The 15,737-nt window shown below is 48.0% G+C and overlaps 1 protein-coding gene across 2 annotated transcripts in view; it reads left to right on the plus strand.

The window, feature by feature from the left end:
* CREB3L2 (cAMP responsive element binding protein 3-like 2) overlaps positions 1–15,737 on the plus strand; it is a 108,364-nt gene that overhangs the window by 84,093 nt on the left and 8,534 nt on the right. For both annotated transcript variants that reach the window (XM_006759577.2, XM_015561239.1), the window contains exons 5-8: positions 2,674–2,858; positions 3,829–3,975; positions 4,829–4,887; positions 6,464–6,532. In XM_006759577.2, the coding sequence (XP_006759640.1) occupies positions 2,674–2,858; positions 3,829–3,975; positions 4,829–4,887; positions 6,464–6,532 (460 nt within the window). The remainder of the gene's footprint in view (positions 1–2,673; positions 2,859–3,828; positions 3,976–4,828; positions 4,888–6,463; positions 6,533–15,737) is intronic.

The raw sequence follows: 15,737 nt of genomic DNA on the forward strand, positions 1-15,737 counted from the left end.
ACGGAGGCCGGAGGCCGCCACAGCACTGGAGGCCCCTCGGAATAATGGCCTCCTTGTTGAGTTCATTTAACACCATCGAGTGCCATAGGTTTTCAAGGCGTTGGGGAAACCCTGGCAACACACTCAGGACTCGTTTCTAGGTGAGCACATAGTTAAGGTGCATACCTACCCTCCTTAGCTGCCTGGAACTTTTGGCAGAGGAGTTGGCAACAGAGGTATATAGGCTTGTTCTAGAACAGTGATGGCGAACCTTTTGAGCTTGGCGTGTCAGCGTTTTGAAAAACCCTAACTTAACTCTGGTGCCGTGTCACATATAGAAATTTTTTGATATTTGCAGCCATAGTAAAACAAAGACTTATATTTTTGATATTTATTTTATACATTTAAATGCTATTTAACGAAGAAAAATCAACCAAAAAAATGAGTTCGCGTGTCACCTCTGACACGGGTGTCATAGGTTTGCCATCACTATTCTAGAATATTCTTTAGCTCTAAGCCTATAGACCAGCCATGGGCAAACTAAAAAAAAAAAAGACCGTACCCTTTTATGTAATGATGGTTACTTTGAATTTATATTAGTTCACACAAACACTCCATCCATGCTTTTGTTCCGGCCCTCAGGTCCAGTTTAGGAACCCATTGTGGCCCTCGAGTCAAAAAGTTTGCCCACCCCTGCTATAGACACTAAAAAGCCCAGGGAGCTCCTTGGCAGAGAAAAGGGGAAGCATCTAGCAAAAAGTAGCGTGTTAGAAAAAGAGAAAAGAAGGGTTAGAATGAGAGAGAGAATGAGAGAGGAAAAAAATGTGGGCGAGGAATGGAGATGGGACCCTGTGGCCTAAAGGGGTGGCTGAGTGGGCCCTGGCTTATCGCCTCCCCCTCAGACATTCAGGCATTTCAGTGGGAGAGTGAGCCGCCTGGCTGCTGCTTGTCACCCCAAAGGCAGCTCTGGCTGGGGCCGTTTTCTTAGGCCCTTTCCACCCACAGTGCATCAGACCTTCTCTGTCTGAGGAGGAGAAGGCTCAGGCCTTCCCGTGGCCCTGTTGATGTAAGAAATGTCCAAACTGTAAAGGATTTTTGTAAGGGTTTTTTTTTTTTTTTTTGAGCCAAACTGACAACAATTGCCAGGAAGGAAATCTCAACAGATTGAGAAAATGCTCCAGAGAACTGCACCTTATTTTATACATTAGAATCCAAGGAGGAGACGGGAGGAGGGTTACATGAAATCCGCTGCTGGTAGAATAAGGCAGTGGGAAAAAGCAAAGTGGGGGAATCTCTGGGGTTTGATCACAGGCAAAGCAGAGGAACTCACGTTGGCGGGTACAGGATGGTTAATAACTAACGTCTGTGGGGAACAGGATAGCCCTGAGGGTTCTGTGGTCTTGGCTCGGGTGTGGGGGGTTGTGCCCTCAAGGCGTAAGCAAAGGAGATTAGGCTGACATTTCAAAGATATGTTATCCGAGCTGCATAAGAACAGTGGGCAGAGCTCCCTTAAGATAAAGATTGACCTTTGCTAAGGAAGCTGGAGGCCTGGGAGGTGAAGACGTACCAGGCCCGCCCAGGCAGGAATTTACCATCAGACCATCCTGTGCGGTTACTTTTGGCCACTGGGCTGGGCAGGCCTGCCATGTGGTCCCCGAGCTGCCAGGTTTATTGCACGTCCCCTTGTTGTTTACAACCCCTGGCAGTCCTCTGGCCAAGCCTGCCTCAGTGTGTGTGAGGCACCGTGCGGGGTTCAAGCCCCAGTGCTAGGGACTGTGGTGGCCCCAGGACGGGTGTGAGGTGACAGGTTGACCGAGGTGCGTCCCTTGGCTCCGTAACCGCGGCTGGCTCTCAAGGTATTTCAGCACCGCGGGAAGGCCCACCATCCAGACAAAGGAGGGAGACCCCCGAGCTCGCCTGTCAGGTTGAACTGAGAGTGGATTCTCTCTTCCCCAAGCCCGTCCATCCGCTGCGCAAGTGATACTGACCCAGGCTCCCGGGCCCCGGGAGGGTGCATGTGCCTCCTTGAAGACGGGCAAAGGATGGACTCAAAGACGGGGGACTTTGCAGGAGAAAGTCCCTCCGCCCCCGTTTGTTTTCCAGTGCCTACCTATCTGTCCACAGATGGATTTAGTACTTTCCAATGAAGAGTGCCTGGCATCTCACCTGCGGGCCTACTGTGCACATTCCTCCAGAGACAAATGAGCTTTCCTCACACCCTCATGGGCTCCCAGGGTTTTGTTTTTGTTTGTTTTGTTTTTTTTTAAAGATTATAATACATTTATAAGGTTTACAAATCCAACTATAGAAATGATACAAAATTAATACAGCGAAAAATTATGCCAGCACTTTCCCCATCCCTGCCATGAGGTCATCATTCGATTAGTTTCTTCTCTATTTCCCAGCGTTCCTTTATGCAGATACAGCAAATATAACTCTGTATTCTCTTTTCTCCCTTTTCATATGAAAGGAGGGCTGCTTTATATACTCTCTGCACCTTGGTCCTCCCCCCCCTCCCCCCCCCCGTCCCCTTTAACAATCCATCTTGGAGATCTTTCTGCATCAACTCGTGCAGATCCTCATTGCTTTGTTCAGTCGCCCCACGTCCCGCTGTGTGGATGTGCAGGTTGTTTAGCTGCCGAAAATCCTGCTTGGCTGCTGTCTGATGTGTGGAACCCGCTTCCTGTTCCTCAGCTTCCGTGGACCACCTGCACCTGCCGCCCACCCCTCCCAGCAGCCACAGCAGTGACTCAGAGGGCAGCCTGAGCCCCAACCCGCGCCTGCACCCCTTCGGCCTGCCTCAGACCCACAGCCCAGCCAGAGCGGTGCCGCGGGCCCCCTCGGCCCTCTCCAGTTCCCCGCTTCTCACGGCGCCTCATGTAAGTCTTCGCCCGTCTTGGGACACGAGCTCTTAGCGTTCTGTCACCTGGCCCTTCACCCAGAGCGGCTGCCATTCGAGGCCACGTGATTATTACTCTGGTGAGGAAGTTTTAGGTCTAAAGCAGGTGATAATTTTATAGATGTTTTTAGGAATGACTCGTCACCTCACCTGGTGACACAGTTCTCTTCCTGTGCACGCCTCCCATTTTGTTCCTACGTTTATTTTACATGGCTATGGCATGAGGAATACAAGTGCATTGTTTTTCTCCTCCGAACCATCTCACACATGTTTATATCCATGTAGGTGATCCTTAAGACCTGCAGTAGGAAATGCCCTTGTTTTTTAAATAAGCAATCTTTGGTGAACGTAAACATCTCCCATGGATTAAATGCTTTGGTGTCTAAAGCTTAAAAACATAGTTTAACCTTTTTTTCCCTGTGGTACGCCTTTAAACCCAGAAACAAGTTAGAAGTCATGGCACCATTCATCCTTAATATGTACAAGGGCACCGTTTTCCAAATTAAAAATAGGGGTAGATAGATCATTAACTTCTTATTGTACTGAGGAATTAATTGTTTTCCATTAATTCTTAAACATTATCACCAGTTCATTGAAATTATAATATCAAATAAAGAAATTTGAATGGAATCGGATAATTAAAAATTCTGTAAGAATTGCCTATCAACATAATTTTGAAAATTTGCATTTAGTCCCAGTAAGTTCTCTGGCCGGGAATTGAACCGTGGCCTCCTGGTTCACAGGCCGATGCTCAACCCCTGAGCCACGCAGGCCTGGCTTTCTCCATTTCTGCTACGACTTCAAAGTACCTGTTCCTCACCAAGAGCAGATGGGGCAGCCTTTTCTCTCGGCTGTTTGAGAGGATGGTATACCAGCCCCCCTCTAGAGGGCCGGCCTCAGCGCGCCCAGCTGTCCCTTTCTGACCCCCTTCTGCTCCTGGGTTTGCACAGAAACTGCAGGGCTCAGGCCCACTGGTCCTGACAGAGGAGGAGAAGAGGACACTGGTCGCTGAGGGCTACCCCATCCCCACCAAGCTGCCCCTGACTAAATCAGAGGAGAAGGCCCTGAAGAAAATCCGGAGGAAAATCAAGAACAAGGTGAGCCCTGCAGACGTAGGTCCTTCCGTGAGCCAAGACCAGGAGCAGAATCGAGCCCACGTGCCTTCCCTCCCTCCCGTCGCCAGCCCTCCCATCATGGGGCGGGGGCTCAGCCTTCCCTTCCCCGGGCCAGGAGCAGCGGGAGCGTGGTCACCTCCTGCCCCTGTCTTCCTCCAGCCCCGCCCTCCATCCTCTGGGTCACTGGGCTCCCCATTCGGGCGTGCACGTGCTTGGTGCCCAAGATGACTCATTCAGGGGTGGGAGGAAATCGTTAGAACATTAATGTAAATCATTGAAAAAAGATCAGCCTTTGAAATGTCTGTTTTATGATGTACACAATATTTCCCTCTAGCAGGCCTGTCTGTAATTTATTTATTTATAATAAAAATTTTATTTTTCAATTACAGTTTATATGCCATAATATTTTGTATTTCAGGTGTATAGTATACTGGTTAGACAATCATACACTTTACAAAGTGTTTCCCCCAGTATTTCCAGTACCCACCTGGCACCATACATAGCTGTTACACTGTTACTGATAGTATATCCCCATGACTGTCTGTAACTACCCATCTCTACTGGTCAGTTAGTTCACCTATTTCACCCAGTCTGTCTATAATTTATAAATAAATATAAATACTTATGGGTGCTTACTTAATCTTTTTTTAAAGATTGTGGGGTTTTCTTTATTAAAAAAATTCTGCAGACCATTGTTCTGTGTCAGAGGAACGAGGAGTGGCCACAAAAGTGAGCAGGGCTTTTGTGAGTTCTGTGCTACCAGCCTCCTCTCTTCCTTTGACACGACTGGCTTCTGATATAATGGGAGCTTAATCCTTTCCCCCTTATACCTCAGATTTCTGCGCAGGAGAGTAGGAGAAAGAAGAAGGAGTACATGGACAGCCTGGAGAAAAAGTAGGTCCCTGCCAGACTGTTGCGTCTGTTGGGCAGTATGCACGGAGGCGTGTGTATGTGTGTGTGTGTGTGTGTGTGGGTGTGTGTGTGTGCAGAGCTGAAGTCCCGCCCAGCTGCCAGTGTGAACTCCTTGCTTCATCAGCTGGGTTTCGCCTGACACCTAGTGGTTTTCAAAGGCAAAGCTTATATAATGGCAAGAAGCAAAAGTACACTCAATCTTTTTTAAAAACTAAATTTATTGGGGTGACATTGGTTAATAAGATTATGTTTCAAGTATACAATTCAATAATACATATCTGTATATTGCATTGTGTGCCCACCACCCGAAGTCCAATCTTCTTCCATCACTATGTGTTTAAAGCACTCTCCCCTTTACGAACCCCCACTCCCTTCCCTCTGGGAACCACCATACTGTTGGCTGTGTCTGTGGGCTTTTGTTTGTTTGTTTTTCTTGTGCTCATTTGTTGTTTTCAGTTTTATATCCCACATAGGAGTGAAGTCGCATGGTTCTTTACTTGTTCTGTCGGACTTATTTCACTTAGCATGATATTCTCAAGGTTCGTCCAGGCACAGGATCTTAGGGGCATTTGGACCACATTAGTTTCCAACCAAAGATCTTCAAGTCCCTGAAAGCTTCCTTTTAAACGTGTACAGATATTCACAGTCACGCCCCTTGCAACAGCCAAAGGGAGCGGAGCTGATTCATCAGAGCCACGCCCCAGGGAGAGCAGGAGATGGAATGTCAGGTTGGCCTTCCTATTTCCTGCCCACTGCAAGTCAGGTGACAGGCAAGAGGATTTTCACAACAACACTCGAAGGCAGCCTTTGCCCTTCTGAAAAGCCTGGGATTTCAGAAGGGCTGTTAGAAAATATGATTAAATACAATTCTGCGCTGGCCCTAGAAAATAGTTAACTTCAAGCTAACTTCACTTTTAGAAGGGAATGAGGCCCCGGACACAGAAACGAATCTTCATCTGTACCTGGGGGAAGGAGTGGCCAGTGAATCCTGGCTGGTTCTTGAGGTTTCTACTGAAAGTTAGTTTTCCTTAAGTAGTCCCATTCTGTCCCCTTATTTCTGTAGGCATCCAGAGGCAAGAAGTTTCTATGAAAATCTCTTTTTTGTCTCTTTGGGGCACGCATGCTCCAGCACCTGGATTCCTTCTCTTGAGGTCCTGGGTTCCTCTCCTCCCCTTTGGCCCTGCCCTAAGCCTCTTGGCTTCCGATGAGTCCTTCTGGCCAGGAGTACAGCTGCCAGCACCCAGACCCCGTAGTCCAGAGAGAGAAGTGTGATGGGCATTGAGAACTTTAGGGAAGACGTGAGAGAAAACAAGGTTGGAATACCAAAGAGAAGTTCACGTTTTGTACCATCCAGTTCATTTTTTATTATTGAGGCACTTGTTACTAAACTCTTTCTATTTTTTTTTCTTCTGTCTTCTCACCCTTCTTCCCAATTCAGGTTGTCCAGGCTCGTTCCCTCACCCTCCTGGGGTAGCTGATGCTCTGCTTCCACCTGAGCCCCTGGCTCAGCATTGCTCTACTCATCAAATGAATTTGCTTCTTTCTGCTCCCTGTTCAGGGTGGAGTCTTGTTCAACGGAGAATTTGGAGCTTCGGAAGAAGGTCGAGGTCCTGGAAAACACCAACAGGTAAGTGTTGCTGGAGTGAGGAGCTGGTTGAGCTGCCTAATGGAAAGTGGGAAGAAGGGGGCAGATCCAGGACCAGGGCTGGAAGGATAGTGGAGGAGATCACATTGAAAGTGTCGTTGTATCAGGATGCTCAGGACGGGGCACTCTACCACACATAGAGTCAGATGTATACATGAAATGCACATGTGTACACATATATGCAATCACAGAGAGACACACATGCACATGCACAAGTAACATGCATTAACACAGATATGTGTGCACATACATGGGATCATACCAAATACACATGCACACATGTGCACACACCCCTGCACATGTTCTTTCCCTTTTCTAAAACACGTGGGACTGATGAAGACACTGATTCTGACAAGGGCTATGATTAAGGGGTTAAGGAGAGGCTTGGAGGAGAATAGTAATAAGCTTGATTCTTCTGAAAAGGTCATCAAACTTTAGAGGTGGACAAGGAGGCACTGGCCATTTCATTGTCACCCAAATTTAGTAATAAATGATCTTTATTAGTGGGGGGAGGAAGAAAATCAAATTTGTTTTTTAACTACTGTTTTAAAAATTAATTACTGAGTTAATTACATTTCAAGCCCATTTTGAAATATAACTAAAGGACAGAATGAGTTTAATTACATTTCAAGCCCATTTTGAAATATAACTAAAGGACAGAATGAGTTAATGAGTTTCTCTAGGACTCCCTGTGCCAGGAACTACTTTCAGCACTTTATAGATATTAACTCATTTAACCTTCTAACAGCCCCATAGGTGGTCCTATTACTGTCATGATACCGAAGAGGTAACTCAGAAAGGCTAGGTCAATGGTCGGCAAACTGCGGCTTGCGATCCACATGCGGCTCTTTGGCCCCTTCAGTGTGGCTCTTCCACAAAATACCGACTTCTGTGCATGGGCCACAAAGTTTCAGTCGCACTGTACGTGCATGCCTGCACGTGGTATTTTGTGGAAGAGCCACACTCAAGGGGCCAGTTTGCCAACCACTGGTCTAGCTGAATCTGAAATTTATTGAACCCTATTGCCAACCACGGAGCAAGGTGATTTGCCCGTGGTCACCCAGTAAATGCTGGAGCTGCATTTGAATGCAGACAATCTGACACTGACGTAGGAGGACCACACTGAGCTTTGGCCCTGGGTCATATGCACGAAAAGGGGCTGAAGTCTAGGTTTAAGAAATGGGCAGTTAGGGTGTTTGTGTGTGTACATTGTGTGTACCTATGCTTTGAGAGTAAGGGGATTCATTAGGGAATCCTGTTGATCTTTGTTGTTATAGATCTGACAATTCAAGCAGAGAAAAATTGACTTTTAGGTAATCAAAATGTTAATCATTTTAAGGCTTAGCATTAATGCCTTCTAACAATTTTGCAAATGCTAAAGGATCAGGTTAAATCTACGTGCCTGTCATTTGATAATAGCATCAAATCATGGTTTGTTGTTCAAACAGCAGGCTGATTAATCATAAGTTAATTACCAGGAGGGGGAATAATGGACATTGTGAACCCACTGAACTTCCCTCTGTATTTCTGGGAATGCACACTCATATGGCAGGGCAGGGCAGTGGCCTCAAGTGCTCTGTAGACAGACAGCACAAGTAACTAACCATCACTGGCTCCGTGTGGCTCACCTTGACCCCCTGAGGCAAAGGAGATGCTCCAATACCACTTTCGTTTCACGGTCACCATTGGCCATTAGTCCTCTGAGGTTTCATCCTTTCTTATCTCCACCTCACTTCTGCTGGAGTGGTTCTCTGGAACCTGATCCCCCTACCAGGGTCTGTACCCAACTCTTTAGCGTCAGGAGCAGGTAGGAATTCACACACCCGTCCTGTCCTAGCACTTCCTGTCATGGAAGCCTGGTATTCCTGAGGGGGACAAGTCCAGGCCATGAACCTGTGACAGAGGATGAGGAATCTATATAAGATAACCTTGGCGTTTGTCTGGGGGCTTCGCATGTTATATCTTCTAACAGCCACACGGGGGCAGCAGAGGCACAGCGCGAGCTGTGCTGCGAGCAGAGCAGTGGGTTTTTGTGATAAAGAGTCATCTCTCCTTCCCTCTCCAGGCTGACCGTAACACAACAAAACCACACGTGGCCATGGTAGAAAAAATAAGAAAATGTAGCAAATTGTTTTATTGCAGCCTTTTTACCCAAACACATATTTACGTTTTGGAATATTTTATAAATTTGGAATATTTTATACATGGATGTATTTCTATTGTACGCACTCTTTTGTTAAGAAAATTTTCCGCCGAAACCGGTTTGGCTCAGTGGATAGAGCGTCGGCCTGCGGACTGAGAGGTCCCAGGTTCGATTCCGGTCAGGGGCATGTACCTTGGTTGCGGGCACATCCCCAGTGGGGAGTGTGCAGGAGGCAGCTGGTCGATGTTTCTCTCTCATCGATGTTTCTGGCTCTCTATCTCTCTCCTTTCCTCTCTGTAAAAACTCAATAAAATATATTTTTTAAAAAAAAAGAAAAGAAAATTTTCCATTTAACAAAATATAATGGCCATATTTTTAAATCAGTGAACATATTTCTACAGAATCCTTATTCCTATCAGATTTGGTAAAGAGCTACCATCTGAGGAACAGCAACCTGAGTTTTGCCAATTGTTCTTATCTTTTTAAATAACGGCCGTACCTATGTTTATATGATATTAAATATTGTCTAACAGGAGGTATGGGAACTTATGGCGTATTTGAGCATGGAGTCTGTGTGTCTCATGTTATCCTCTGTGAGTCAGCGATGGGTTTCCTTCTGTCTTCCTTACTGTGTGGAGCCTTTCCCCAGCCATTCAGCCTGCGTGGGCCTCCCCTGGGAAAACCAGCCTCATGTCCGTGGTCTCTGCTCTGACTCGGGACCCTCAGGAGCCTTCACTGTGACTTCCCCCACCCAGGCCCTGTGTGCTCTCCTGGCATTTCTTCTCCCCCAAGACTTACCTTTCCTGATAGACAAACCCTTTACGGTGGTAACAGCTGACAACTGATTGGTCTGCCATCTTCCCACAGATGATCTTGCCAGGGAGCTCCTAGGGTTGTCGTTTCTAAGTCCAGCAGCTTTCGATGTGTTTGGACTCAAGAGGTCAGGAAATGGAAGCAGAGCTGCTCTTGATGCCACAGGGATGTGGGCCTGCGTTCCCTCTGACTTCTTCCCCCTTTCCCCGCTCCCTGCCAAGGCCTCCCTTGCTCCAAGGACACCGCACAGTCTCCTGCCCTAAACCAGGCCTGGGGAGTTGGTGTTTTGGGTGTGTGGTAAGGGGAGATTTTTGGACCCTTTCCTCACATCACATTGTGTAGGTGACCCTGTGTTTGGAATAAGCACAGGGCTGGGCCTCATGAACACACACCTGTGTTTGTGTCCTGTTTATGCTTCTTGTATCGTTGTCCTTCTGGGGCAGCTGGACAGAAGTGGAGGTGACTGCTGAGTGACTAGGAACCTGGGTCACCAGAAGTGGGATGGGACACCCTGGGTGCCATTGTTTCCTATGACAGGACATGGTGGGAAAGGGGAATAAGAATTTCATCACTGACCAAATTAAAGAAAAAATTACACCTCTTTCATGATACTGAAACCAGACAACCAATGGGTCTGGGCTTCCTGTCACTCTTTGAGCCAATCAGCAGAGACAGGGTTGAATCATATATGAGCATTTATTCCAATAATGCTGGCAGGGTAGGAGAGCAGCAGGTCATCCACAAAAATCTGCTCTCCTCCGCCCCCCCTCTACTCCCCCATAAGTCAGCTGCTTATATTGGGTAGAAGGACAAAGATTACATGGGGAAGTGGGCAAAAGGAATAGGAATGGTTATGCAAAATGGGTGTGATGGTTACAGTTTACAGGCAGTGTGGGCTGGGGGTTTGCAAAGGGCTGGCACCTCTGGTTTCTATAACAAGGTTGTTAACCTTTGCATGATAATAGGCAGCTCCCTGGTGTGTGTGGGGGGGCGGGGGGCTGAATTTCCAGGTGAGCCCCCAGGTCCCGCATGCAACTCCCAGCCGGGTGACACCGTGCTTTCTTAAATCAGAACAGAACATTCAGGCTTAACAGGGCATGATTAATATTTCTTATTTTATTTCTTATAACTGATAGCTAGTCCCCAATATTCTATTTCTGCCTCTAACATTACTATTTCTGGGCTGCACCCCACAAGGGACTTTTCCATCCATATGAAAATGAGCACTCAGATCAGTCAGTTCTGAATCTTTCGGTTTATACCGCCCTCAGCAGCAGCCACCTGACATAGTATAGGTTTCTAGGTGGAAAGGCCCTGTTAGCTGAGCTCAGAACTGGAAGAGGATGGGGACAGAGAGGAGATGAGGTCCTCTCAACCCTTCTGCAGCCTTCCCCAGGGGCCTCTGGAGCTGAGACGGTGTGAAAGCACCTTCGCACTTCTGCTGAGGCGATCCACTAATTGCGTGCCCTCAGGAAATGTGTGAGATGAGAGAGAATTTCCCAGAGGGCCTCCTTCCTATGCTCAATCAGGAAATGCATTTTCACTTATAAAGTGTAGGTGAGACGCGTGTGTGTCACTCCCCAGCTCCACGCTGCAGGCTCTCTGGCCCTGCCCTGGTCTCGTTCCTGAGAAATCCTGTGTTTCCCGCTTTATATTCTTCTGCACAAGTGACACACACACACACACACACACACACACACACACACACCGCCTAGCCCAGTAGTTTTCGGGATTTGTGACTCAGGTTGTTCTATTCATTGTTTATTTTGCTGGGAGTCCCCCTCCTGGAGCCCTGATTTGTAGAATCACAGGAGCTTAGATTTCAGTTGTATTTTAGAGATCATCTTATTTAACCTCTAATCACTTCATTTCTCAGAAGGGGAAACTGAGGCCCAGTGAGGTTCAGGCCATCCAGACATTTGGAGGTAGAATGGGGTTCACTCAGCTACTTACTTTGGTTTCTGGTCTGCTGTGCCCCTTTCTCCTTTGAGGACACTGCCTTTCCGAAGCACAGGGCCAAGTTTAGACCTGAACAAGAGGGCCTTGCTTCCGAGGACCCTGGCTCTCCTCTAGCCACACCCCTGTGCACAGGATGAGTGGTCAGCAGGACCGACGGGATGTGTCTATCCAGAGCTCTCGCTGTACCCCTTCCAACCATACCCTGGTACCTAGGACCCTGGAATTCTCTGCTCCAAGGGTCTTAGTCCAATTCCAGGGCCTGTGTGGATCTCTACGCAAACAAAATCTGTTCTATAAAGGGTTGACCAGGACATCAGAGGGCCATCTGCATTAAGCCAGTGGTTGACTAAATGCCACTCGTTGTGAGCACTGAGTGTGGAGTTTGAACCTTGGCAGTGTGTGCCTGGAATCCTGCACTGTGTATCAGATCTGGGGTTGCATTTGGTCTGATTTACAGAAGTCATGAGATTCCTGGGTCAGAGACTCCAGCACAGCAAGCAGCATGAGCATCGATTCTACTGGCCCCCACGTTCCTTGATGAATCTGGGTAGATGCAGTGTTCTCAGCGGCTTTCCGTTCACAGCTAAGGAACTCCGAGCTTGGGGAATCCACGGCTTTTATAGCAGGCAGTAAATAAGCCCGCTTTTCCGCTCAGGGGGAGGCATTACCTCATCTCTCAAGGTTACCAGCTTCATAAATAACCCATGTTGTGTCCCATGGAAAAGAGGGGTCAGGGCCTTGCAATCATGGCATAGTCAGCACAACATGTAGGAGCGTGAGAGACCCAAGGAAGACTGTCTGCTGGCTGTTGTGGGGCACAGCCAGAGATGAGAAGTGGAGGGGTGCAGGCTGTAGCCAGGAGCCTTCTTCCCTTACCACTGCTTTTTGGCAAGGAACCCTGAGAGCCCTAGATTCTAAACCTGGCCTTGGAGGGAGGTGGGAGAAGCAGGTGCTGGGGGCACCTGAAGGCAGAGTTTGCCTGCCTTGGGGTAGGTTGGATGAGAAGATGGGTGGTGTGTGGGTCTCATTTCTACCCTTTCCCCAGACCTCATGGGAACCCTGCTTGTCCTGATATATATCTCTGTTGTTGTCAGAAATAAGAATTCCTCAGTTTTTCTCTGTGACCTTCATACTATATAGTCCTCTCTGTCCAACGCTATTTTTCTTGTTCTGTAAAAGTATGTCTATGAAGAGGGCCTGGTCTGAAGCTCTCAGCACAGCAAGTGATTGGGAACCACCAGTTCATTCTTCTTCCCTGTCTTGGTTTCTGACTCCAGTGGAAAATTAGGTACTTGAATGTTCAAAGTATAATGTGCAATAATGTTGTGACTATTCTCTCTCTGTAAATTAAGGAAGCAGAAGAAAACAAAATTAAACCAAATACAAAGAAAACACATGAGTCTGTTGATACATTTCCCACTTATTATAAGATTGTGTCTCACACTGTCGCTACTTTTGAAGGTTTTTCCCAGTTTCCTTTGATACACCCCCCAAGATACAGGGTGATGCTTTATTTTGGGCAAGACTGGCAGCTTCTCTCAACTGCTCTTTTGCAAGGAACTGTATGAGGACAGCCTCTAGGCTTATTTTTACACCTCCCCACAGGACAAAAATCCACATTTTCAGTTTGCGTGTGGGACACTCCGATTTAACAAGTAGTGTGAAATCTCTTGGCCCAGATAAACGTTTGCTAAGAGTACTCCTTTCTCTAAATTAAGACCTTACTCCCAGAAGCCCACGAATTCATTAAGCCATAATTAGCCATGATCACCGATGATGTAGAATACAGTGATCCAGGAGAAGTTATATTGAGCTTTGGATGCACTTTTGGGTCTGCCCTCTGGTTCGTTTTATAGCTTTTTGTTTTAAAATAGTTCTTTCATTCATCTGGTGGCTGCCGTTTCTCTACCTAGCCCTTCCTGCAACCAGGGTCACAGCTGTCCTGGTGCTGGTTGTGGCCCTGCCCCAGAGACTTCTGGGAGAGTTCCACCCAGTTAGGAGTGCCCAGGCGTTCCTGTAAAGAAGCCTGGCTTCGTCTGTCACCATGGAGAGACACTGAAGCACTCTTCAAAGGGGTGCTGCTTCAGCACACCCAGGCTCCACCGGAAGGGGTTCTCTCGCCACTCTGTCAGCTGATAAAGTCAAGGGAATTAACTTCGACCAGTGGCCTAAACTTGGGACTTACGTAGTTACCAGATGAAAGGCACAGAGCAGTGGCACTGAGATCTAAGCTCAGGTTCCTTTGCTGTGGGAGCCTATCCCCCACCTCGCACCCCCCCCCCCCCCCCCTAGTGACTGTACCAGCTTAGCCCTCCTCAAGCCATCACATCAGCTCTTTGGGGGGCCGCAGAGAGATGGCCGTCTAGTTTCCGTTTCTGTAAACGAAGCCCAGGTTTGAGTTCCAGACGCCTGAGGCAGGGCGTGGAGCACCGGGAGTCTTACCTGCCTCTTGCATCTTATCTTGGTCTCTCCAGAGGGGTGCCTCGAAGTGTGTCGTGTGCCCTTATTGTTTATATTTGTGTCATGGCCCCTGGAACTTGGTTAGCACATGTCTCCTTGCCACGGGCTGGACTTTACTGTGGCTCTTCCAAGTGTGGCTTGGTCCGTGTTGATAGTAACCTTCTGTTCTCTATCGGTGGGCTTATCTCTTGGTTGGGCTCTTGTTGATATGATATTAATATCACTGGATTTAAGAAAATCTATTTAGCTAGTAAGTATTTGGGAGGCTAATTGTATGAGGTTCTAGATTGGGGTACCAAGTTGTTGGAAGCACACAGCATGTGGAGTCAGGTTTTGGTTTCCATCTTAGGGCTTCCATTTACTAGTTCTGTGTCTTTGAGACCATTACTTGGTATCCCAGCCTGTGAAGTTTCCAGAATTCCGTCGCTGTTGATTTTCTCTCCTTATGACAAAAATGAGTGTTATATGAATGGATATGAATTTCCTGGACTTTATCAGACCACACAAGTCTACCTAGATTTTCCAGGTGGGTGAGTGACCCACTTTCCTCGGGCGGGGAGGATGGGGGGAGGACACCACTCCCAGCTGCTGATGGGTGTGGCCTTCTCAGCCCATCACTTCCACTATCGGTCCGGGTCGCCTTCGCCAGTCCCAGTGAGAGGCAGCAGCAAACAGCCATTATAAATCACTGTTGCTCTCCAACAAAATTTCAAACTAAAGTATCTCTTTTAAACCACGTGTTTGCTCATCTTAAAGAATTGGATTATAAACTGCCGGAAGCCAGGGACCACTGACCACCCATTCTCGCTGGCATTGGATTCAGAGTGTAATTATCTTTGATTCTGGAGAGGATGTGCTGACGGGTGCCAAGAAGGGGCAACCCAAACCATGGGCAGGCGCCTTCTCTGCTTGCCCAGCCATCCTGAGACGGTTCTTCTCCCGAACCTGCAGCATGTGGCCCAGGCTTTGTGCCACTGGGGTTCAGGCGTATCTAGCCTGCGAGCGGTCTGTTTGTAGGAGGGACGGTGGAGCCTCCTGGGAGAATCTTCCTTCTAGGGAAGGGAGTAGCAGGCCTCACGATCTCTGCCAGAAATGGAAAGGGAAGAGTGATTTCAAGGATTGGATAGACTTGGTGTCCTTGGTGGTTCACATTCTAAAGTCTGGGCAGGAGCAGAGGATGGGCAGATGGGCAGGGAGGAGGGTGGGAAGGTTGCAGGTGAATAGGGCCAATTGATAAAAACAGAAATGGTGGTCTCACTTTAAAAACACCTTAAGACTTTAGAGCAAAGTAAATGGCTTTAGCACCACTGGGAAAGCTTCTATCTTACAGAGGCCTGGATGGAGAAACATCCCCCCTGTACGCAGAGCACACACAGCTGAATTTGGGCATCTTGGCTGCCAGCAGGAGTGCCTGTGGGGCGGAGGTGCCCAGCAAAGGTGGCAGCCGTCATTCACAGATGTGGCTCTTCAGCAGGCAGCCCAGGAAACAGGGAGGCCCCTTGCCATAGTTTAACTGGCAACAACCACCTTATTACCTGGTGCCGCGGAGGTGTTAGAATACAAAAAAAAGGCGGGGGAGAGGTTTGTGCACGTGGCCCACCCGAGTCTTTTCTGTGTGCTCACCTGTCTGTGTGCCCCAGGACTTCCAGAAAACATCAGAGAGAACCCACTGGGGCTTTGGGGGTGGTACAGATGGTGGTTACTAGCATGCGTGCTCCTGCTGGCCCCAGCTCAGCTCTGCAAACCCGAGCTCGCCAGGAAGTGGGTGTGCAGTCGGTCACTCATCTCTCAATTTAGAAAAGCAACCGCGCA

Source organism: Myotis davidii, unplaced genomic scaffold (assembly GCF_000327345.1).
Source record: "Myotis davidii unplaced genomic scaffold, ASM32734v1 scaffold1316, whole genome shotgun sequence".
Classification (NCBI taxonomy): domain Eukaryota; kingdom Metazoa; phylum Chordata; class Mammalia; order Chiroptera; family Vespertilionidae; genus Myotis; species Myotis davidii.